The sequence below is a fragment of the Tubulanus polymorphus genome, chromosome 1 (assembly GCF_964204645.1).
Source record: "Tubulanus polymorphus chromosome 1, tnTubPoly1.2, whole genome shotgun sequence".
Lineage (NCBI taxonomy): Eukaryota > Metazoa > Nemertea > Palaeonemertea > Tubulaniformes > Tubulanidae > Tubulanus > Tubulanus polymorphus.
The window spans coordinates 26,764,041-26,789,697 of record NC_134025.1 but is presented as its reverse complement, the minus strand read 5'-3'; the positions used below and the strand labels follow the sequence as shown (position 1 = coordinate 26,789,697).

Below are 25,657 nucleotides of genomic sequence, written 5' to 3'. Positions count from 1 at the left end.
AAAATGCTCACTTTGTGTATCATAAACGGAAAAGCCACGCAGACGAATCTCTCGAATGATATGACAACCATGAACCAAACGGACATAGTTTGAGCTACAGATGGAATAAGCGATGTTGGTAAGCAGGCGTATTTCGATTTGATACGTATTACCAGCGATCCTTGTCCGTGTAAACTGATACTTACAAAATTCACCCAAAACATCAAATGGGCGCTGAGAAAAAGTGTATCAGTAACTCCAATGGCTGTTAGATAAACAGAAAAGGTATGGCGACGTAAGTTTGGAACTTGCATCAGGACGATCGTAAATCCGTTACAGACGAAACCCACAAATACAACAGTCGGTAGAATGACCAAATGGAGCCAGAATTGTGAGTCTGTAATGGACGAAAATTGTATGAATCTGTTTTCTATGATTCCTATCCAATAGGGTGTAAGATTCCGCGCAGTTTCCATTAGTGTCGATTAAGTTGAAACTTAGCTCGAGCTCGAGCTAAGTGCGCAAAACCTTTTACGATGCTTTAATCCAACAATTATTTTGAACCAGGAACCGGGAACGGGCTACTGGTTCAAAATATATAGGAAAGTGACATTTTGAATTGGGAGCCGAACTAGGAACCAGGAGCCAGCGTCACGGGGGTCAAATTGCCTTTAACTATGTCAGGTATCAAGAAAAAGCTTTTAAACAATATCTTTCGCTCATACTTAACATATATACTGATATTCGATATTCCAACGAATGAAACGAAACCTGGAACGACGTTTTTCTTTGAAAAATGTTTTCAGAATATTTATTTACATTCAAAGGGTAAAAGTACAAATTTACACCATCCAAGCATTAATTAAACATTCGGTAATTTCACGAATACAGAGTAGCAGAAGATTGTGTTCATAGGACTCCATGCCGAATCAATTTTCATATGACAATAAAATCTCAAAAGCATCTTTGAATTTGCATGGGATTCGTTGCCATAAATTTGTCCATACAGCTAATTAACAAACTATAAAGCCGCACGTGGGCTTAAAGATTCAAATCAAACATTATAAGTTCATTTCAAAGATTTAGCACAAAAGTTCATATAAAAGAACAGCTATTCGATAACATTGTTTCCAATACAATATGTAAGGGAATAACGTTGGAATTATACAAATACCGGAGTTTCTTTCATTTGGATACCAACACGTGGACAATATTGAACAAAGTTCCCGTCGTCAATGACATAATGCCCGTTCAATGTTTGTAGCTGCACTACTACAATCCATTACAGTATCTAGATATTCAAAGTTACTTAATTAATTAAGGCATTACCCGGTGATCCCTGTATCCTATATACATACATGTAACATGCATACTGATAGCGAGATACCACTAACATCATTGTTTATTACCATCATTGTTTGAACAAGCATACACCATAAAATATTAAAGTCGTACTTCTTAGCTCTATAGAAAGTGAATGCAGGTAATATCCCAGTAACAATTGAGATGTCTGAATAAAGATCGTTACGTTTTTGAATATCTAACATGAGCCGCAATCGCACCGAGACAATTTGGCCCGGGCCAAATCGGCACACATCAGACACGAGTCAAATTTGGCCCATACGATACTAAACAAAGCGAAGTGATTCATTTATGGATCCAGTTGCAATTCAAACGCAATCATTTGTCCCGTGCTAAAATTTGACTCGGGCTTGGTCCCACGTTTTCGGTTGGGCCTAACAGGCACGTTCCCATTTGGCACCAGTATGAACAGTTGTTCCGGGCCAAAAATGCTCGTGTGATCGTGGCAATAACGTACGTGTTTATTCTAATCTAAATGAACGAACTCTACTAAAATACTTAACCACTTTCTACTTAGAAATAATTCGCCATATGGATTAACTATTCATATCCAGATATGATGAAAAAATACATTAGATATGCCTTATATACACTAAATAAAGAGACCGTTCTTCAAAATGAAACTAAATTAGGTCATTACATCGTAGAACAGAAGACCAGAAATGATTACACAAATAAAGTATTTCTACTCCTAAAAAGACTAAATTAAAAAGAAACTTAACTTCCATGTGGAACACATGTCATCTTGTCATAACATCTTAACATAAAGCAAATAAATAAATAATGCTATATCATAATATTTAGGAAATATTTATCAACTGTACATATTCACTTCTGAATAATACTTTTCCACCTGTACAAACTATGCAAGATTGATTCGCCATTTTGCAATTCTATACAGAACTGAAAATACCAAAACGCGGCGACAAACGTAGAAACCACAATGAAGAGGCATTCAAGATGTCAGCTGTCACTAAAACTGCTTATCATAAAAAAATATGCTATCCAATTTTGCTGGTAAATAAGGATATCAACTAAGAAAGCATGCATCGACATTTAATAGATCGATATAGTTAGCAATGAACTCATTATCAAAGGCAAACTAGTTATTGCAAAGATGACTCACTTAGGTCGACAAGACCAAATGCAACCTTAAATTTGTTATGCAATAAATGTGCCAGGCATATAGTGTAGATAGTCACTTCAATAAAATCAAGACAAAAGAAATAACTGAAATAAAGCTACTGCAGCCGAGATGTCAGTTAAAACAGGCTACGACGACACAGACGAGTGGAGTACATGCTATTGAAATAATCTGATATAATTGAGAACTTTTATGATGGAATGTTTTTTTGGCATCAACTAATAATCACCAGGCAATGTTTATTTTCAATGTCTAGAACACAAGAACGTATTGCTGAGCAAACTTTCGGCTTATTCCATTTTTGACATCTCGAATTTTGTGGTCATGATTTCTTCATCGGAATCGAGTAGACTCGGTAGAGCTCTAGAAAATCAATAAAACATATATAATTGCATTTACACTACATTTAAAACATAAAATACGTGTAAATATATTAATACATATAAAAGCAAAAAATGACACCTACGTATCAGCAACTGATGAAGGAATATTTTCTTCTATCCATTTCAAATCTTCTTCCTGAAGTGAGTAAATTGAAATGAAAACAACAAAACAATCATTTATTACAGTAGGGTTTTTTCTGATGATAGACTACATCTTACCGTTTTAACTTTACTATCTTTTTGTTTAGGTGAACCATTAGTTTGGTTTTTACTCCTCATTTTCATACCATCTGTAAAATCAAAATGTGTAATATGTCACTTATTACGTCATTTGACATATGTCTAACTGAAATCAGTATACATTACAGATCACTGACCAAAAGCATCATTCATAACAGTTTCATCCTCATCCTCATCATCGTCAGCAGCATCTAATAGAGGAGAAAATGCATATCTTTGGTTGTTGTTGGTCGGTCTCCAAAGAACCATTATAACAAAGAGAATCACAGAAAATAGCAGATGCCAATACGCATCATCCACCCACAGTTCCTTCCAGTCCTATCAAATACATGTATACATATTCAGTAACTTTATTCAATAGAATCATAAAAATTTCTATAAAATGAGCCATTTAATATTACAGACCTTTAGACAAGTAGCCAATTTATGTTCTTTGATCGACCAGATCATGAAGGCAATAGACGCTAAGAAATAGAAGAGACAACTCTCATATGATAACTTATATGAAATAAAATAATTCGCGTCAATCATACATTATAAGGATGAATTCTTACCCAAAATAGCAAATATGAGTGTATTTGTAAAATGCCGATACATAGATAATTTGACAACATTTCTACGAAGACGTAATGTACGAATTGTCTGCACAAGACTCGTGAAAATCCACCAACAGATACCCGAATCTAACACAGCTAATGGTATACTAGCCAACAAAGCCTGGTTGGACGGGTCACTCTTGGGCTGAAATGGATAAAAAGTACCAGTAAACGTAAATTGCTTATAAAAGTAATGGAAACGAGTCAGTGAATAGAGGACTAACCCTCAGCACGCGTAAACAGCCTTCTATCGACCCAAGAATAAAGTAAAGAATTCCAACCAGCACAACTTTATGAAGCATCGGTCCGAGTCTGGGTCTGAAGAGGGCAATAATTCAAAACAATCAACATAATTACATAAGATCATTAAAATATTTGACGTATTTGTTTTGAAAAACTATACGATACTTGCAAAATACATTTCGCTCACAAACACATACAGTTGAATTGATTTTTCCTGAATAAATGAATAATTATCTGCACCTGTTGTGCTTAATAAGGAATAATGTACTTACTTCACAATACCAAATCCGAGGCTGACAATAACAACCAGCATACGAGCTAAAGAACGTTTCATACATGATACCAACTCAGCAAATATTACCGCTCCTCTTACTGTTAAATATACCAATATGAAAATATAAACTCCAAACCTGCTGGAGATCGGTTTTGGGTGGATATTGAATCATATCCATTGATTTTCAACAACGAAAAGGTTTCAAGGATCGGTCTCCTAAATGGATCCATAGTTCTAAAATTTACTTTTATCTTCAGAAAATGAAATGAATACCTGATTTTCCAGTGTAGTTGATCGTTTGATATTCAGCATAAAATACAGCCTTTTCCAACATTCCTGAAGACGAAGTTTTAATCAAATATTTGTCAATAAAGAAAGGAAGGCGACTTTACTTCGATATAGCATTCTACTCACCTAATATGATGACAGCGCCGATCCAGAACTGAATTCTGAGTAAATCTCGCCAGTTACAAGCAGCAAGAACTAACCATATTAAACCAAATACAACATACACAACACACATTACACCATAAAACTGAAACAATAAATCACATGATTTTAGGATATCATTAACCAGAGATATCTAACATTAACGATATTGGCCCTATGAAATTCCCAGTAAACATTTCGAGATAATTGATTCGAAAAATAAATTTCGAGATCAACCATCACGTAGAGCCAGAAATTATGACGCAGGGCATGGGACCTCAGGGGCTTACACTGAAAATTCACTGGTTCCCTTTTTAAGTATCGGTTTTTATAAACAATGCTGAAAGATGAAATACAAACTCACCGGTAATAATGGCCAATCTGCAGCCGATAAGAAACCATAATGACCCTTCATCCACACAGTCACTGTTTATAATAATATAAACATTTCATTAATTCTTCAATCATCTTTTTACCACTCACAGAAACAAGCATTGTTCCTAGTGTAAAATCAAAGACAATTGGCTAACCTTTAGTTTTATAAGTAACTGCTCGATCCCGATTTTGTGGAGCTATCATGATTACGAATAGGTACACACCATCGGACCAAGTTGTCTCGACAATACTGTGGTCGATCTGAAACAAAATTCATTCAAACGAAATGTACCAAGACTATCTTGATAGAAGAAACAGGATACCTCCCGAAGTGACATAATCAATATAACAAACCTGCTCATTGTGTCCTGCTTTCATAGGTTTAGCTGTAGTCGGTTTCTGCAAATAGATTAAAACGTTCAATACATATGAAATATCTTTTGATCACAAACTTCTGTGTATCACCTACCAATCAACTTACAAGGGTTGTGGTTGCTTTTAACGGTTTTGGTGGAACAAGTTTTGCCGCTCGCTTTACCCTCTTAGTCTAGAGTAGAATAACATAAAGAGAATGCTTAATATGAACTGGATATCAATTGATTTAATTATCCAGGATATAACATTCGATTATGGTACCGTGTCAGATTTTTTCTCTGTAGTAGTTTTGGGTGGTTTTTTATTTTCTTCTGCTTTTTTATCAGATGCTTTATTTGATATTTCCGTCTGGAACAAAAAGAGATAATCATAACACATGGATATTAGAGCAATTATAATCTAAAATTGATATGTATGATTACGTGCTTCATACCGTTGTGTTCTTCAGTGGAATGGCATCACTTGATACTGGTGGGATAAGTGATTCATCCTAAAAAACATGCCGTACTGGTTTACAAGTTAACTAAATCAAAAGTTGCCAGAGGAAAAGTGCATGTAAATATGATGATTTGCCTCTCAAATCTACATCAGGATCAACAAATTTTAACGCTAACTAAACCGTAAGTTCAAAAGTTCATCAGATGTTCGACATAATCGTCTTACCTTCAGAATAATATTGCTATGCTGCGAACACTTGTGACTTTCAGTTTTCGATCGATGATACTGCACTGTTTTATAAGAATATCCGCGATTTATATTCGGTAATAAGAAATACATATTTGCACTAGCCTGTGAAATAAAAATAATACGATTCGATTCAGGAATAGCTTATTTTTGCTTTACGTCGTTTGGATTTTGGTTTCTCGAGACAATTGGATTATTCATGGAACCAAACTACGGGACGACCTTTGAAGTGTTGCTTGACTATTGTCAGCAGCAAGCAGGACACAAGCACGCTTGTCAATTAGCACTAGTGAATGCAACAGCATCACACCTTATCTCACTGAGTTACGGAGGCCACTCTGAGTATGTCGTTCGTTGACCGATTTACTACACTTACTTTATCTGTTGCTCCAATGTACTCCTCTGCGCATGGAGTTTGTCGAAGAACCCATCCTATATTCAGATCAACATTTATCTCGCCAATACATTCAACTAAGAGAACAATACAAATCAATTCACTACGAAATCCTGAAAGTTTGTAACGAAAATAAAAAACTCTCGTGTGTTTAGGTACTCACTTTTGATGGATATCTGAGAATTGTTGTACATACTCTTTGGTATGGAAAAAAATGTTTTGTTCTGAAAGAAAGGTTGGACGAAAAATTCAGAAGAACATGATTTAAAATTCATAATTACACATGTTATTAAGATGCGGTGGAGAATATTGGCTGGATACACCATTGACCATATAATCAGGTAGTCTTTTTCCAATGTGGCGATTAGTGTTGAAGTTAGGGTTACTACAACTTCTAAAAGAAGGCAAGCGGGTGCGTTAGTTTGAATTGGGGGCCTGATTAGCATTTGGGTGCACCCAATGCTAATCAGGCCCCAATTCAAATTTTGGGATATCATCATCAGCATGGATATCTGTAGTGATGATCCACAGGGCAATATGACTGACACCGGGGATGGGATGAATAAATTGGGAAACGAACGGAAATGGTCGTCGTCACCGTCAACCGGTTTAACGACGTCGACAGCGTCGTCAATCCCGAATTCGCAAGAAAAAATGACCACATATAAACCGTTCTCCTGCCGTATTATAACAGTTCTTCACGGTCGTTTAACAAATCAATTAGTCAATATGAATACCTGGTCTAATTCTGTAGTCCATACACCTTGTTCAGGTAATCCATAACAGCAAACGCACAAAAAATACGTAATCGCAAGCGGAAAAAGTCCAATATGCGCCATCTTGTCTTGTTGGAAGTTATTTTACTTCCTGGTTAGGTGGCAGCACCTGATGATTGCATGGAAAAGTTTACGAGTTTGTGTATAGACTGCGAGTATGTGAGTCCGGTTTCCCGCCAACAAAAAATTGTGCTAGTACGCACACTGATAAAATTACGAAATCTGGAGTCGTTTACGGGGAGCATGAAATGGCGTGAGGTGAGAAACTGGATGCTGGGTGAGTAGCCAGTGATCCGAGGCTACAGCATTTTCCGCCCGAGACCAGGACCGCCGGGCCGCGGACTGCGACCGGCGCGGCCCACCAGGCCTCGCAGTTGTCTACCCGCCCGATTTCCACACAAGTTACGTGTCCTCCAGCTTGTTCGGAACCCTCCATATGGACTTTCGGACTTTCCACTTAAATTCCAACAAGAGTTTGGCTCTAGCGGCACACAGGTCAGACCGGTCAGTGTGACTTGTGGCCTCGACCATCGTCCCCGCCGAGCTACTACTCAAGCCCAAAGGATTTCAACTCGTTTATCTCAGTTCACCATTAAACACACGTTATTTTCCACTAAATCAAAAGCGCTTCGCAAAATTAAACTGCCTGAAAAATTCCACAATGTTGTCATATACGAATTGTGAATTGGCTACTTAATATACCACGCTCGGCTACTTTCACTCAAGAAAATAATGCGATTTGGAGGCGCCTTTGATTTGCATTTTCTCTGTAGCAACGGCATACATCACTAATTGGAGGATTGCCCTCAGACGTTTCTCGCGGCGGCTGCTGTTCCGAAGTGCGGTAGCTGTTATTCGCTTACCGACACCAGTGACGAACACACATCACTATCTCTCTTTTGACGCCCGGTGCAATTTTCGTAATTTGTTCTAATTGTACGCGATACTGTTTATCTCTAGCGTTCGATCGTTAATGGGAATTACAAAGTATTTACGGTCGTTTTGAAAAAGTTTTTCTCTCGTTACGCGATTCGTACGTGTGCATGGAGAGCGAATGAAGTAATGGAGTAAAAACTAGTACCGACTTGTTGAAGTGAACGTTCTGCACAATATTGCATAGAAATTCAAGCTGACGGGAATTAATTTAAACAGTTAAATCGATTCAAACCGTTAAGTAGTATATATCATATACTCGCACGTAAGCATGGCTTACTCGAATAAAGATCGCGAAAAAATTGAAATTACGATCACATCTGAGCCCACGGCAGCCGAGGAGATCCCACTTACTACAAATGTGGGTGGGGTTAATAGTGATGGCAACCCACCGCGGAAAACTAGTCGCAATAGCTTGCAACCACCACAACCTCTCGGACAGACATCAGGTGGATACGAAATAGTAACAGTTGAGGAAAAACACGGTGCTCTACATAATGCCATACCGTGTATGCCTTTACCATTGGCAGTCGTATGTTGTATCCTAAATATTGGCATCCCTGGTCTCGGTAAGTGATTTTCTTGGTATCTAAATAAAATCGAAGTACGGTACTGAATGAATGACTAGAGTGTATCCTGAAATAGAAATTTCTTTATTCATTTTCATGCTGATATAACGTTGATCCGGCATTCGATATTTTTAAATTAAGCGCCCCGTTCTCACGCGGAGTAGGAGAAAAAGCGGCTGAATTCCTGAAGTCAGTTTAGCGCGTTGATTTCGATGTTTATCATTCTCAAGAAATTCCACGTAGAAAAACGTAAAAAGTCTTTATGACAATTGTCATAAAAAGTTGGATATATATATATACATATTTCTGTATATTGTTGTTTTGGTCGCAATTTATTTCACGCGTAATTGCAGATGATTACGAACTTATGATGTCCTAGATTGTAGATCGTATAACAGTAATTTCACAACGGGAATGGTAAGGACAATTTCAGTATTGTCTAACATAAATTGCCATAACGACGCTCCAATATCCGGTGAGCTATTTTGTATCTTATCATCGGTAAATACCGTGATGCCATTGGGGGTCTAATCCGTGCGGATGTCATTTCAAGCCCTGATAAGGGAGAATGAGCAGACTTTTAGCGGTACCTATTTGCGGTTAAGGAAACAGGGAAATGATCAATAATTAGCTATCTCTTCCTCTCTCTTTACTTAAACGGAGGTGCAACCCACTTCCTGATTTCAATCTATAAAGACTCACCCATCAGAGGTGATACATAATGATAAACTGATGCTGATTTATACGCCAGTAATCCATAAAGGAATTAAATGACCCGATCTTGATTTGAAATGGGCAATTTAACATCGCTTTGATTGATCATCGTAATGAGCCTGCCACTCGCGGAAGACGGATTCAGAAACATGATATTGACGCTTGTAATAGCTTCATATGGTGATTTACTGTATATGCTAAAACTTGACTTATACTTTCTGCATTATAGACCGTCGCGTATAGAGATCAATCGGGTAATATCTCATCAAACTTTTATAGATATTGTAAATCAATTTATGTTTATATAAACTTAGCCGATGGCTAACGACCGTGTATGTATATATTACCTTATTCACGTCACATCGCTGCAGGGCCAAATCAATTTCAATCATCAATCTACAAATGGATATTTTATTATAAAACACGGGAAAATTTGTGTCAATATTGTCATTATTGATGTAATACGCACATAATGTTTGCATAAGGTTGATCCAGGGTCGCGCGTGACATATGACGAAAAATCATTTCAGCATTTGACGTAATTTATAAAAACGACAAATCTCACGTTATTGTTTGATAGGTAGATACAAAAACAGGAACAAAACGAGGCCATCAAACACCTATAGCATGACTACTACAGAAAAACCGTCCGATTTACTTAATCTATAGGTGTTTTGTTATTGTCAATTATTAGCATAATCTTTATTATTTGTCAATTATTGTATATTACTTGGTAAATCTTCAAGTGAAATCCACTCCTCAAAATGCAGTCAACCGATAAAACAGTCACTCTGCTTTCAAGAGATGATGAAAAGTAGTATGCCTAGTTTGATGTTGTCTAATGTCGGCTTCCTAGACATTACCGTTAGCAGGAAACGTCCCGCGTCAGGACGGGCATTCATTTACCCTAAATGATGTATTACCAGATTTCCATAAGCAAACCAAACTGATGGTCTCCAGCCTGTTGACGCAATAAATGCGAAGACTGCCATGATGTAGGGATCAAGTCATTATAATTGCGACATGATAAATTATTTTGTTTGCTTTGATGTCGTCGACAAATGGCGAACACACCACACAGAACCAATACAATTAATACTATGTAGTTTACACAGTACTCCAATTTATTACTTAGGATAATTATTTCGATAAGAATCGTGATCTGGAATTTAAGCCCACTATACTGACGAATTGTTTGCGCCTTCATGCGGTCGGGTGTTATCTGAATTTTTGCGGAAATAACTTAAAAGACGACATGAATTGTTTTCATCTGGGAGAATCTTCTACCAAGGTATACCTCTCTGAAATAATTTTGCGTTATTTGGCTCATTTAACGATTCGTTTATCCTTTTCCGAGTAAACAGTACGAAAACTTATCGGTCAATATCACTCAATCCGACGTATCTGAAATATGGTAATCCTTCTACGACCAAGATCGTGTTCGATCGTAAAACCTTCCCGGTTAACTTATCGTTAGCACCAACCCAAATATTGCCTCGATATCACGAGAAATTACCTTGTTAATTCAGCACAAGATATCGATATATGAGCTTCATGAATCAGTGAGTTTCATTTCATTATAACAGCTGCCCGCGAGTCAAATAATCTGAAATTATCTCTCCTAAATCCCCTCATTCCCGGTCACGCTGGTTCATTCTGATACGGGTATCGTGTGGATTTGTTTTATGCACTATAATATAGAGCGATATGCTGCAACGCGTAACTATTTTAGATTCGAGGTTTTTTATGTTGCCGACTTTTCGAAAAACTGCGCGAACGAAAGCAAACCGGCAGTTGATTCCAGTGGGAGGTTCCACAAATAAATGATATATCCAACTTGGTAAATAAATGAATTACTGTTGATTCAACGGTAACTCATTTTCAGTCCGCATGAAAAATGCATATCAGCTCCGCCCGAGTTCACGAAGCAATTTCCACGAGCCATTGTGGGAGCGTCGAAGCAATTTCAACTCGCAACTATGTAATTTTGCTCTAGAGATTTTTAGAATGTAAGATATTGATTCTTCATGCCAGTTTGATTGAGGAAATATCTTTAGATGCTTTAGATGCATGCAACAGAGCACACTAATTTGTTTTGCAATGTTAAAACGTAAATCTGGTTCGGGGAATATAAGTTTTTCTATCGTAGTATTGGACACTGGCAAATTTATTAGAATCCATGAAAGAATGCTATACCAGGTCTTCTCGAGCCACTAATGGCTCTCTTTGTTTAAAAGAAAACAATTTTCACCAAACGATGGGCAAATAGATGCGCTTTTAAAACTTGTTAATCGACGAAATGATCAGGATTTCAAAACATTTTCGTTCACAATTTAATCAGCTATAGAATGAAATGGAATCAATATGGACACCTTTGCCAAACAGATTTCTTTGATAATTCGACCGTTAGCAGATCGAGATCTCGTCAGATCTTTATTAGAATGTGTCATAGATGAAATCGCCTGTATCTAAACTATCTTGTCGAATCGTGGTGGTTACGTGTGACGGCCCTCGTTCCCCGACAGACCCGACGGTACCGTCGTGACAATGATTAAACAGAACGTCAAATAAATCATGGTTCGTTCGAGGATAAAACCTAATTTACGGCTTTTCATGAAAATTTCCCTCACGTGAAGATGAAAACGGATACAGGTTCCAACTATTAGATATAAAGGATCCGGAAATGAAGAGTAACCGAGCACGGACAATGGTCACGTGATTAGTTGATGTAGACAATGGCATGTTCGCTACAATAGAGGCTATTAACTAAAATTATTGTCAGTGGATAACGTAAATTTACATCGTTGACGTAGATTCATGTCGTGTTTATGATGCATCTTTAGTTGAAGACGAAAAACGGTTGCGGGAACTGAGGCTGCGGAAGCATGAACATCAAAGAAATGACAAAATTCATTTCGAGGAAATCTTCCGTCATCAGCATAAAATCATCAGATAGATATTACGCTTGGAAATCGTTAGTAACAGGGCCTCGACTTGCGTCAACTCGAATTCTATCAGATATTGTTGCATGTCGTTATAGAAATCCCGATATCAAAGATATTTTTGAAAGAGCATCTCGATGTTCTATTGGTTTGCGAGTCGTTTCAGTAACATGACTTACGTCACTGCAGCAAATGCCATGAGTCATCAGTGAAAGTCTACCCATATGTAACTAAAAATGTAATCCCAAACAGACAACCTGGAAAAATCAATATTTGTATTATCATTGTCCACCATTCTCGACCATCTAACACATTATTAATTGATGGTAGAAAGTTAGCTGATAATTTGATACTTTTTGGTATCATTGGTAAATCTTTATTCAGGAACACTCAAGCAGTGATCTTGAATCAACATGGTCTCCGGGCACTCGGCCATTAGTGCTTTATCGATACATTTGCGAGCTCTCCTGGGACTTATACAGCTTAATATCTGTTCTATCTATCATATTTCTGATTTTTCATGCAAATGAGATGGTCACGTGCTGGCGATTATCCATTCCACGTTAAGAGCCGGAATACAATGAACTACGTCATGAACAGAATATGGCTAGTACACATTTAATCAGCTATTGGCATTTTTCGCTACATTCTTAAATAGGAAGCTTTTTAAGAAAGAAGATCAGAGCAGCTTTTGAGCAGCTGAGTTTAATCACTCTTCCATTTGGATAGAATACAACGCGATTCTTTGAAGACCAGATCCATTGCACACACACACACACATATCTTTAACGGAGAAAAATTCCCAGCGCGCGAAACGCATCTGGTGTATTATCTTCTATTTATTAGCTTTCTCTATTGCAAATAGCTGTAACGACTCATTGCCAATATGCGCCCCCGGTGAGGTGCGTATAAAATTGACATAAAATTATTCACCTGAATCCGATATCTTAGTTACTAACTTAGTTAGTTTTCTTATAAGATACTTAAATTACAGCATTTTCTTGACTTTCAAGACTATATATCTTTTTACTAATAAGGCTGTTAGCTTACCACCGCGATCGTAGGATCTATTGGATTACGTGTAAATTATTCAACACAATTCCCCGTCAACAGCCGGAAAACGACTTATTCTGCGGTGCAAGTCACATTATTCATCAATTTCGACACATCAAAACCACCCCGTCATGATAGGAGTCATTGAATATTCAATTCATTCCAGACGGAATTGTTATAAATGGTACGTAACCAACGATGCGGATGGAATCGTTATGAGACCAATGTTCGCCGTGCTCTTTAGTTCATTACCTGGTTCAAAACTGCTCGCTGAATATCTTAATTTCTAATTCCCCGATTTTTTGTCGAGAATACAAAAGAAATACGAACAGAGAAAAGGATTGGAATAAGATATTTCCGGAGAATTTTTTAGTTTTTTCTCCATTGACTGAAGTGATGTGTAGTCGAACCAACGTAGATGTGGATGCAATTTTTACATCCATTATGGTTTATAACGGTTGATGTGAGTTTCTCCTGATTGAATCGTCGATCCTTTCAACCTCAGATCTAATTTGCATTTAATCATTGGACGAAATGGCCCCTGGAATTCTAGAAAAAAATTGCTTTTTTGTCGTGTAAGAAGCATAAATGAGATGAGTGTAATCTGACTTAGACGTGTGTAATTGATTTCTGATTTCGCTAAATTTCTCTAAAGGAAATATAAATTAGATTCGTTTTTTATCCGTAGATTTTAGTTCACATAATAGAATGGTTTGGCTTCTACGAGTCGAACGTGTGACCCGATCATTTTTGATTCCAATACATTTCCCCATATATCTCCAGTTATATTAGATGGAAGAAAAGAAATTTGGAATTAATCTGGAAGAACAAGCGTCGGTACACTATTTAGTCTGGTAAATTGCATAAATTGCTTTTTCAGTTTGCACAAAGCAGGTAACATGTTTACAAATACATACTGTGAATATACATAGATATAAACATGAATATTCCGGCGCAAGTAGGCCTACAGCTAACATAGATTTTTCGAACAGGTGTGAAATGTTTTGGGTAATTCATCTTCATCCCATCGGCAGTCTTCAAAATGGAAGTAATTTTTGCTTGTCATACGAGAAATTGTATCGAGACATTCCATCATATCAGCTACACTGGTTGGTTTACAAGCAATTATCACTTCGATCCTCAATCCATGAATATCTCTGACACTGGATGATGATCCCACAAAAATAGATTGTAATAGTTTCCTTTCAGCGATCGTGCGATGTGAATCACAATTTTTAGTAGAATTTTAGAGTCTGTTAGATCTGGCATTATCGTTTGCATCGTTACGAACTCGGAAGCATTCGATTCGCTAGAAATCTTGTTCTGTACTCGGAAATTTCATTTTGCGTGCCGAGAATAAAGTCATTTCTGGTGTGAATCGATTAATCATCTCATACTGTTTAGATTTAGAACTTGTTTCGGTAAATTAGTTGCCAGATATAAATGATCCGTTCGAGAAAATGAGCTTAAAGCAAGCAGCCAGCCTTTTCAGTCAATCCAATCGACAAGGTTCAATCAAGGCACGAAAACCACGATTACTTGGCATTTCATTCGGCGAATGAAACATTATAGTCAAAATCAGGATTTCGAATTTAAACATTTTAATTCTTTTTTTCGCGTATGTAAACTGAATATCACAACAAAATAATCTCATTCTCGTCTCATTAGATATTCCTACGATCATGTTCTCCTAATGCCACGTGAATCAATGGGATGGAATACGGAAAAGTAAGAGAGTGACATTTACCGAGACAATCTGGCGTATGTATATGTATATTAGCAAAACTACATAGGTTTCTCGTCAAAGTACGGAGCAAGATTTGGGGAAATGATAGCTGTGCAGTTTACGGTCGGAAAGGACCTGCGGGACAATTCGGACGTGTTTATTATAACAAAGGTTATATTAGATGCGCAGTTTGGAATTATATGTCACCAAATGAGACAGTGAAACAATGAAAAGCCCGCGGTAAAAGTTTGTCTAACGAGTACATCACGTCACGGTAATCTCTTTCTGTAGCTTCGAGTCGTTTTTCCCCTCGCACACGTCATCGCTCGTTGATTCATTTTGACGGATTTTCTGATATTTTCTGTGTAATGAAATTGTCGATACACATCGTTCGCTTCGGGAGAGAAATTATCAGATAAAAAGGTCTTATTACCGGCCGGTCGTCATTCTAACTTCTCCCGAATATCTCAAACGTTTATTGGTCCGTGTACGTGATGTATTTTTCTTACAGTGGCTCCTCACGTATTGTGATTATCGTTTAGCCTAGACGATGATTATTTCAAGATGATCTCTTAAAAACGATGATATTGGTCGTCGTGAATGTGAGAAATTATCTATCGAGTTCTGTTCGTAAACTTTTAGGTCAGTTTACTATAAAAAAAACAAACTTTTAGATCGAAGTCTCTTTCCGCCTGAAAGCAGGAACGCCTGGGTAATAACAGCATTTCGTTTTCTCGGGGGGCCTTCTTGCACGCGATCTTAAAGTAGTGATATCCATCAGTTTCGTTGTGTCCTGATATTTCTCACAGCAATTTACTCGAATGTATTTTCATCTCATGGAATCTACAATTACCACCTTCGCTGCTGCTGCTATGAATTCGACGAATTTGAAGGAGTGAAACGCAGAGTTTCTTCTGACCAATGTCGTGATAGTTACACTGGCCTTCAGTCAGAAAAGGCACCTTCTCTTTTTCGTTACGCGCGCTAATTGCGACGAGAAAAACACCGGTAGAAACACGGCGTTAAGATGTGGTAGATCAGTATCAATAGAAACTGTCTCTTTCGTGCACTACTGAGACGGTGAACAGCTCTTTCCGCCACCCTCGGGTGATTATATACCGCAAATAACGTGTTAACGTTAAATTGACGAACTCACCGAGGGTTTCCGTGTAAGTAACGCATTTATTTGCATTTTTCGATTCTTTGCTGCGACTTAGAGACGGCATGTGTCAAATCCTTGTGGGTTCGTGTACAAAAAGTTAAGATAAGTTCATTGTCTGGATTTCCTCAACATGTGTAATATCCTCGTATAAACTTTCGTTCAATTAGGAAACAAAAAGTTGTTTCCGTGTATCCATCTATTACTGCATTCGCATTTTAAAACAGTTTCTGACGATTTGAGTGGTCAATATTCTTAGAATCCGAGTAGATTCTTTACACGAAAGAAAGCTTTGACTATGTGATTACTACCTGAAAAACTAAATTCGTACCGTTAAAGTTTTACCGTTTGTACGAGACCGTTTTTTAACGAATCACTATTGAAACTAACCCTTCGATTAAGAAGGTAATTTAAACATAGAATCGTATATGTGTGTGTGTGTCGAGGGACATGGTTTCTTATTTGCGGTAAAATGATATTCACAGACTCTATCGAGAGAAATCGATGCGGAGGATTTTTGGAATTAGATTTGAATCTAATCCGAATGAAAGGATGTACAGTGCATGACCGTGCATCAAATGTTTGTCATCAACGGCGAAAAACGCCCCTTCAGCAAAGACGTATACCGGTTCTTCAGGTGACACTCGATGACGTGTGATTTAGAGAATCTAAATATTAGAACGTTATTACAGTTGGATGAAAATGGAAAAACGCGTGAAGTCAAGTGCCTCACATTTTTTAACAGATACATATACACCAATACGCGTACACCGCGGCTATTAATACATTTATTCCACGAGAATCCGTTCGCTCCATTTAATATCACGGGGACCGATCTATTGGCAAATCTATAAGATTAATTAGAAATCGATCAACAATAATCCAACTTGTCCTTATCAGTACCGATAAGCAGTGATAAATGAATGACACATATTTTCTACCTGCGAATGCAATGTTTACTTCGTTGTTATTCTGTGAAAACATATCGCATTACCGGTGAGAGAATTGTATTTCAATCAAGATCATTTTTTCTCCGTACATCAAACAGAGAAAGCCAAGGAGAGCCATTTTTCAATCAGAACTATTCCTTTTCAAGTGAAAGTCGGAGTGCGCCCGGCTTCTCCACAACCGTCAACGAGAAGAACCAAACGAACAGGCACTAATTGAGTTATCGTGTACGTAATTAAGTTAAAAATGCCCGAAATGACAGGTACCTAATGTCATTTCACTACAAGTGTGTATTCAGTAATCTCTCTAATTTTGGTTGAAGTCGTGGATTGGATGGGAGAATGCCAGTTGGAATGAAGACCGCTAACGATGTTTGCTCCGTGCGATAGAATAAATTATTGATAAGGTAACGGGCGGTGCGTCAGCGGACGAAACAAACGAATTTTGTATGTTATTCATCAAGCGTTTGTTTTACTACCCGTTTGTGTTCTTGGGTTATGATCAGACACTCTAACCAATACTTCAGTCAGAAATATATAGTTACTTTGTCCGAGAAATGACCCCCTAATCGACCGATCAAACTGATACCCTGATGTACATCACATTCTTCCAGGTTGTCACAGTATTTTGAAGACCAGGGAATCCCGGATCTAATGCAATGGGATTTATCTTTCATTACTGCAGAAATGTCTATGTATCAAGCGTTCTTGATTCGTAGTCAATTTATGCATCTTTGTCGGCCAGATCTCCCAAGCGATGGTAATAAACGTTGCAACTGTAGAAAAAGGCACAGCCAGTTTCATGATAACACCAAGGGATTACCAGCATTTTCACATCGTAATGGCGCTAAATACTAAAAAATCCCGAATGATGTTGAGTCATCGATGCTCAACTGGTTTCGAGGAAGAAAACTGTTTTGAATATTAGCTGTCAATATATCAGATTAATCCGCAAAGTTGAAGTAAACAACTAACTAACATTATCACCGTTAATTCCATAATCGGTCGTGAAATCAGCATTCCCTCTGAGATTTGGAAAGGACTTTAAATTCGCAACGAATACCTTAAATGATTTTCTAGTATTATTAGTTTATTAGTTTATTCAATGAGTTACGTCAGGAAATCTGCGTTCGTGAATGCACCACAAACGCAGTGAATCTGTCACTTTCCGAGACTGGCTGGAAGGTATGTTTGAATTCGTTCCCTAATGCAAGGACCTATTTTACAGTACCGAATAATTTGGCCCGATATCTCATTATGTCCTGGTCTATCCCAATACACGAATGGTTCGTGCGTAATGAAGGTTTTTCACTCCCGATTAATTTGTTTTTGTACCCCAATTCCCACGTCTTTATATGGATCTATATATCATACAATACGATGAAAATGCGGCCATTAATGCCGAGAAATCTTGACTTGATTTCCCAAATGGCCAACACCAGTTGCCAGACACAAAGTGCCTTAACTGCTACAATCCCTATTTTATCATTCAGTCAGACACGATAAGTCTTAATTATACAAGCAAAATGGTCCAGATCGTTTCGTGGAGACGTGTTTCACTTTTTGTTAGGTCCTGTTCGTGAATATTTTATTCATATAATACTGAACATCATGTCGCTGTTAAAATACAGGCAATAACAATCTGAGATGCGCCGATGTTACAAATTCAACAATGATGAAGAGTGTAAAATGGAATGTTTCGAGGATTTAACACTGTTGAAAGTGTGGATAGCCATTGACGTACGTGTCTGACGATTTATCATTGTTTCCATGTCGCGTTTAAACTCACTACGATTCACTCTGAATTCTGTACGATGATGATGAAGTTTTATTACCATTTCCGTACCCATCTTAGTCGGTCACCATGGTTACGAAAAAATCTAGGATAAGATCTAATCAAACCCATACGGTTTTGTCTTATCAATGAAAAATGATCTATAGATTCATTGAGCTGAGCGATTTATGTGGTCAGTTTTAATGCCATTGCTTATTTATACTCGTCAAATGATGATGATTCGAAGAGCTGATTCTGTCGCACTCATTTACTTTCAGCGACACGTTTTACTAAGGTCGTTTTAGTTGCTAGTCACGTCTTATCACCTCATCCGCTAACTTTTTTTCGGTTATAACCGCACCAGGCGTCTCGTCTAGTATTGCTTATTCATCTGATTGTCGCGCGCAGACGTCACGGTAGTGTCGTGATCATCGCGTCGAAATGAAAGGACACATTTTTATCCTACGGCTCATAAACCTGTAAGGCCTTCTTTCCGATCAAGGTAGCATTCTTGGTGCATCCGTGTCTTCAGATATCACTGGTGCGGGTCATCGGGAAAACATTTGGTGTACGCGATCACTTATTTACGAGACGTAGAATTTAAACATCTGATTCAATTTGTTTTTGGGATTAATGTATCTTGCGCGTAGATTGACCACCCAATAAAGCCTGTCGTTATTTACATTGGGGCATTATACAAACGTGAAGAGAGTGTCAATGACGATAATGAATTTACGGCTAAAAACAAGTGAACAGACTTCTGCGCTCGTATTACCGTAAAGATACATTACCCGTGGGTAGTTTCTAACTTACTGCATAATTTCTGTCTCCAGAGCTGAAAACTCCCGATAGGTGTAAACCAATACACGGACCGATACAAAGTAATAACGCAATTCGGAACTAGCGAAATATGATTAACTATTCGGTTTATCCTTGTATATTTCTAGGGACTATTATATCATCGTTTTCCGTGTTCTGCTGTGGATCTTCTCGCATACAATCGAAGTGGAGAGCTTTCGGTTTGAATCTTTTAGCTGGATTTTTACAAATGATAACATTTTGTGTAATAGTCGGTTGGATATGGAGTATACTTTGGGGTAGAACCTTCATAGAACTAAGCCGTAAGTATAAGCGACTGAAAATAAAATGCCTGTACAGTTAAAAGCTGTTTTTGCTAAGATGGGAGAATGCTTTTCCTGTTGTCTTATTAAAACGATAGTATTTAAGCCAAGACTGTAATATTAATAGATACATTATGCTGTAAATAGTAAGTATTTATTGTTATTTTGTTTTTATTTTAGTCGTCCTTTTGTACGTATTTATTGTACATGCACCATTGTTTTATGTTTCGTTTTTCTTAAACAGTCATGGAAAAAATGAAAAGGGAAAATTCGCTTTAGTTGAGTAGATTATTTTTTATTCGTTGACCATGAATTTCATCATGTATAAATAAATATGTTTGATTTTTGCTGACATGCTTAGTGAAATAGCCATCTGCTTGTTCGCATCTTAGTTACCATATTGTTTCGTCCTTTATTTTAGAACTATGCTTCTTTCTAGTAATGTTAATTCACGATTATGTTACGCACTTGATTTCTTTCTTTTTTTGTTCTACAAAGAAACCTTGAAGAACATCGTGTGTATGAATATTCTAAATTTAACTTCAGGTTCGGCAGAACAGAAAGCAATGGGGCCGAGTCTTCCGTATTACGTCCGCCGCCAAAGTAGTGTGGATTATAGAGCAGAATGATCGTACAGCAGATTGAACTATCTAGTACACGTGTATTTGAAAATGATGCAGGGTGTCCCAGCACTCCACGTAAAAATGCAAGAAAAGATACCAAGAAACAACATCGAACACAAATGGTGTAAAGACTCGAACGTCGTCGTGTCCAAAATCCCATCTTGATCGGTCTCGGCGGGATACCCTGGTCAGAGCAGAACATCATTCTATTTTGAGATATTTTTACCGAGAAACAACGCAAATATATTTCTTTATGTATCGATGAACTTTTTGTAAGGAGGATGGCTGTAGTAGAGCTCAAGAATGCTTAATGCTTTTTTATCCCCTCCCCGGTGTTTTTGAGCTACGATTGAAACTATCGTTTCCAGATATTTAAAGAATATCTTATATCAGCGGTAATGTAAAACAGAATTCTACTGAAACGGTTGCTATTTCCCGAGGGTATGGAATCGAGTTCCTAGGAAATGTTTGTAAATATTCATCTATGAAATCTATAAATGTGAGTTTATTTGAGTTTTTATTTGGCCTGTTGTAGAACGTATGGGTATATATATTCTAACAAAAAAGATATTCAGAAAATATTATATACATTACATACGATGTATTCTTTATGTTAAAGATGTTTATCTCCAGCAGATAGTGGATAGATGTATCATTAAACCTTACGAAAAATACGAAAACCACATTTGAAATATCATCAATGACGACAGTCTAATTAACCTGCACGGTACTCGGTAAAGGCCTATCTTATCATGAAGCCTATTCAAAACGAAGTCTTAATTTGATTACAACTTGATCTTTCATCGACGAAACTGATAAACGTTCAGGATAACTATTCTCTAAGCAACGAAATCAAACACATTTTTTCTAAACTTTGAAATGATGTGAAATAATTAAGCAACTATTAAGTATGATCCTCTTAGAACACAATAACCCGGTTTGATATCCTTGAGTAAGATTTGTAGTAAATTTGAATAGGGCTTAATGATTAGCAGATGGATTTTGTTCGTTCCTAATACTATATTGCTATTCCTAAACACGTCTTATCAGGAAGCAAATTAGGTTTTAATTATTTCAGAAGACAGTAGATATAACAATAGTGTATTTTTGTCTTTTTGTCTACATATGTTGAAATTGGTATTTCATATTCGTTAATGTTTAAACATATATACATATATATATATATATATATACATATTATAGAGAGAAAGAAAGAGGGATCGAGATCTTAAACGTGTCTAAATCGGAGCTTAATGTAATGGAAACTTTTATACCCATTCAAACAACCTCTAGAAAAATCTGTTTTGTCTAAATCAGTGATGTATTAAAATTGAAGAGTTTTTTGTTCGACTGTATTGGTTTCGAATTCATGTAATGACTGAAATAAATGCCTGAATTACATATGCAAAATCAAGAATTCATTTTATTCTCCTAATTGATGAATCGGAGTTGAAAAAAAAATATCGCTATATTCCCTCAGAACATCGAATCGTTTGAAAATACGAAAGCAACAATTAATGATAACTTCTTTGGAAAGAAACATTCGGGAAACATTAACATTTCACCGTGAATTTCCCGACGCCGTGGATATGCTGCTCGAAGGTCATTTTCTCGTGACCTTTTTATCAAAGATCTCAGAGCCATCGAAAAGATCTATTTCTTTCATCGCCGTTCGTGTTTCCGGTTTTATACTGATGCTCGAGCAACGTCGCATCTGGACACCTTTACGGTAAGCGAACTGGCTGTGAGCGCTGTTGCGTGCGTCCGTCCCTGCTCTGAGGTTATCCGGCGTTGACGGTACTTCTTGTTCGTTAGTTTCTGTAATTCAATAAGCCTCTATGTAGTTATGGTATAGATTTCAACCGTCCTGTTTTTCGTTCGTCAGTGGCGACTTGTAACACGCGACGGTTTTATCTAAATTCCCCGTAGCGATGACTACTTAGCGATGGTATTTCCCTCAACGAAGTAAATGTAGCGTTTCTGCACTGATTTGATTAGACCTGTTTTTTGAGACCTCTGGGGACACAGCGAGCCGTTTTATTACAACTTGTGAGCATGAGTGGAAATATCTAGGACTAAGCCACAAATGGATAATCAAAATCATGACAGTTGAACCCCATTAATACGAATCTTGTTGGCAAAAGGGAAAATGTCGTATTAAACGGGTTTCGTATCCAAAGCTTGATTGATATATGTTAGCTGAAAATCATAGTAATAAAAAGAGTTTCGTCTTAAACAGACAACGCGGTTTAACTCTAATTAATACCAAAGTAAAATCAGTAAAATTACCCTACCATGTGGATTTTGCCGATAATTGGCTCTACAATTATTGCCAAATATGATAGGAGCCATTTCTGACAGCGAAACACGATATACACCTGTAATAACAATTATGAATCCGACCCGAATTATTATAATAGCTCTAAACACGCAGAAATCTACACTGCAGAAATCACTTCTCCCATTGCATCGTACTTCGGTGTGTCGGTGGTGTATCCAGCCACGAATAAAACGGACTCTTGGGGGACGGTTCGAGTCGGCAAATTGGTACTGTGGCATCTGGCGATGATGTTGTCAACAATGGCCGAATTGCGGGTGTACCAGGAACATGCTGATTTGGTGAATTGAAGTATCTGTACATCTATGGTAGAGTGAAAAAGATTGAATGCAAATGTCTGATAGGCGTCATTAACTTAAACGCGAAAAAGGATAACCATTCGTTCTCAAATCCAAGAGTTAATTAAGTGATACAACGATGATGGAATTGGCCAATAAGAGTGGATTTCGGGGTGTTGACCGAGTGGGCCGAATGTGCCCGCAAGTCTGGAAAAATGATTTTGCATAAGAAAATTATTAAGAAACGAAAAATGAATCCACAAATGGGCCCAGAAAAGCCTCTTTTTGCCCTCTTTTTGCACTGATTTTCTGTTGTTAGAGCGGGGCCACCAGATAAGAACCCGGCCCTCGCATTGCCAAATCTACCCTTCCAATTTCCCATTCCAATTTCCAGATCGAAAAAAAACCTTGGAGTAACCAAATCAAGAACAAACCTCCTGTGTTGTAAACTTGTTGCTTTGATTTATTGCGGCAAATTTGAGATGGCAAGCGAGGGGGTGATCCCCAGATTACGTCATTTCCTCTGATGGCCCACGTGTCGTCTGTTTATATTATTGAACGGAACCGCGTGACGCAGTCAACCGCGTCGAGCATGAACGTATATACACTATCTGTCAACAATCAGCTACCAGATATGAAATCCGCCAAAAGTGAGTTGAATATTTCATCGTTAATCATCGTCATGTTTTTGTGGCTATAATTTCTGTATTCATCATCTTTTTCTACTCGCCCTAAGTCCGTTGTTAGTTGTGTGGATGTCAACAGCCCCTGTCCTGATTTGTTGCATGGTGGGTGGACTTCTTTTTTTAAGTTCAACAACAGCAGCTTTGTTATCGAGGAGGACATCATAAAAATCGAACAAATACCAGTAATAGCCAATTTGACCAGATAGTCCTCGGCAGAAAAGACAAGGACGTATTTAGTAGTGATAGCAGTGGAGGAGACAATGTCAAGCAATCTGAAAATCTTCCAAAGGAACCAAAAAAGTAACTAAAGTATTAACTTAGACTAAGGCCTAGGCCTATTTGAATTATTTCTGAATTGAATCATACCGACGAGCCATCACTCTCTTACTCAACTAGATAAATATCATGTTTATATTTCAGATTAACTTTACTGCCAACAACTGCAGCGGTACATTTTTGCCGAGGTTCAGGTTATGGAACTCCATCAATCGATGGAAAATTACACGTCGGTTCAACTTTCAAACAGTCGTCCAAATCAGACCAGCATTTATCAAGTGGAGGTATAAAAGGGTTAGGCTAGCTAGGCCTATATTTATTTATTACTATTTTCTACGGAAGCGATAAAGGGCCTCGAGTTGTCGCGTTCCAACTCGACAGGTCGCCATATTTATGTCGATATATCGCGTCAAGTTGACATGAATATGTCGACATATCGTGACGTTTTGACGACATACTTCGTTTTCACGACCATTTTCCTCGCGACAAGTCGACATATTCAGGACGACTTGAAACTCAGTTGTCATATCACTGGCGTCCTCATCTTACATTTCGACGTGTCTTCAAATGACGGCTTATCCCGTGGAAAATGGGCGAAAAAGCGAATTTGTCGTGAAAACATCACGATATGTCGACATATTCATGTCGACATAAATATGGCGATTTGTCGAGTTTGAATGCGACTTTTGAATTTTCTATCCAGCGGAAGTGATTTATTTTATCCACGCCACTCATATAATTTGTGGTTTACAAACTAACACTATTTAGGGATTTTACTTACAGAGAATGGTGGTGATGATTCAGTTCAGTTGTTCCAGATAAATGAAATGACTGTTGAAAGAAAAACTAACAACAAATCTATTCCTAAAGCCCGGTAAATGGATTTACCTCACTATGTAATATATTAAATAGAATACAACTGAAGTAGATTTAGTGTAGAGTTTAATGTATTTCTGATAACATTATTTCACAGGAGATTTAGCAGATGTGGTGGTCAAGCTAAAGATATGGAACCATGCATTAAGATAACCTCTATTAGATCAAATCAGGTAGATGACTTAATTTTATCTCTTGCTTGATCAATGTTTTGTATTTCGTATATTCATTTCGAGGTGTATATAGGTGTATTCATATAGGTGTACTGGTATTCAAAATATGCATCTTAACATACAAAAAAACATTTTAGGAAAAAGAGAAGTGTACTTCACCAATCTGTCCACCTCCTCCGCCTCCTTCTAGAGAAGGTTTTTATATTGAAAAAGAA

General features: G+C 37.5%; 2 protein-coding genes across 3 annotated transcripts; one reads left to right on the top strand and one right to left on the bottom strand.

Moving 5' to 3' along the window:
* Nucleotides 1–786: 786 nt before the first annotated feature.
* LOC141905775 (transmembrane protein 87A-like) lies at nucleotides 787–7,327 on the bottom strand. The gene is made up of 20 exons (XM_074794799.1): nucleotides 7,216–7,327; nucleotides 6,642–6,702; nucleotides 6,461–6,555; nucleotides 6,064–6,189; nucleotides 5,834–5,890; nucleotides 5,662–5,748; nucleotides 5,507–5,572; nucleotides 5,380–5,424; nucleotides 5,181–5,286; nucleotides 5,015–5,076; nucleotides 4,636–4,756; nucleotides 4,495–4,557; nucleotides 4,220–4,319; nucleotides 3,929–4,022; nucleotides 3,663–3,849; nucleotides 3,514–3,572; nucleotides 3,246–3,426; nucleotides 3,088–3,158; nucleotides 2,952–3,004; nucleotides 787–2,848 (listed from the first exon to the last, which is right to left on the bottom strand). The coding sequence occupies exons 1-20, from the start codon at nucleotides 7,315–7,317 to the stop codon at nucleotides 2,776–2,778; spliced, it is 1,809 nt and encodes a 602-aa protein (XP_074650900.1). The 5' UTR covers nucleotides 7,318–7,327; the 3' UTR covers nucleotides 787–2,775.
* Nucleotides 7,328–8,070: 743 nt separating this feature from the next.
* Nucleotides 8,071–21,958, top strand: LOC141909358 (protein stum homolog). Of its 2 annotated transcripts, XM_074799805.1 has the most exons (4): nucleotides 8,071–8,756; nucleotides 20,019–20,192; nucleotides 20,437–20,470; nucleotides 20,739–21,958. In XM_074799805.1, coding segments are annotated over exons 1-4 (507 nt in total). In that variant the 5' UTR covers nucleotides 8,071–8,458; the 3' UTR covers nucleotides 20,740–21,958. The 2 variants fall into 2 exon arrangements, with proteins under 2 accessions (XP_074655906.1, XP_074655897.1); XM_074799796.1 differs by lacking the exon at nucleotides 20,437–20,470.
* Nucleotides 21,959–25,657: the final 3,699 nt, after the last annotated feature.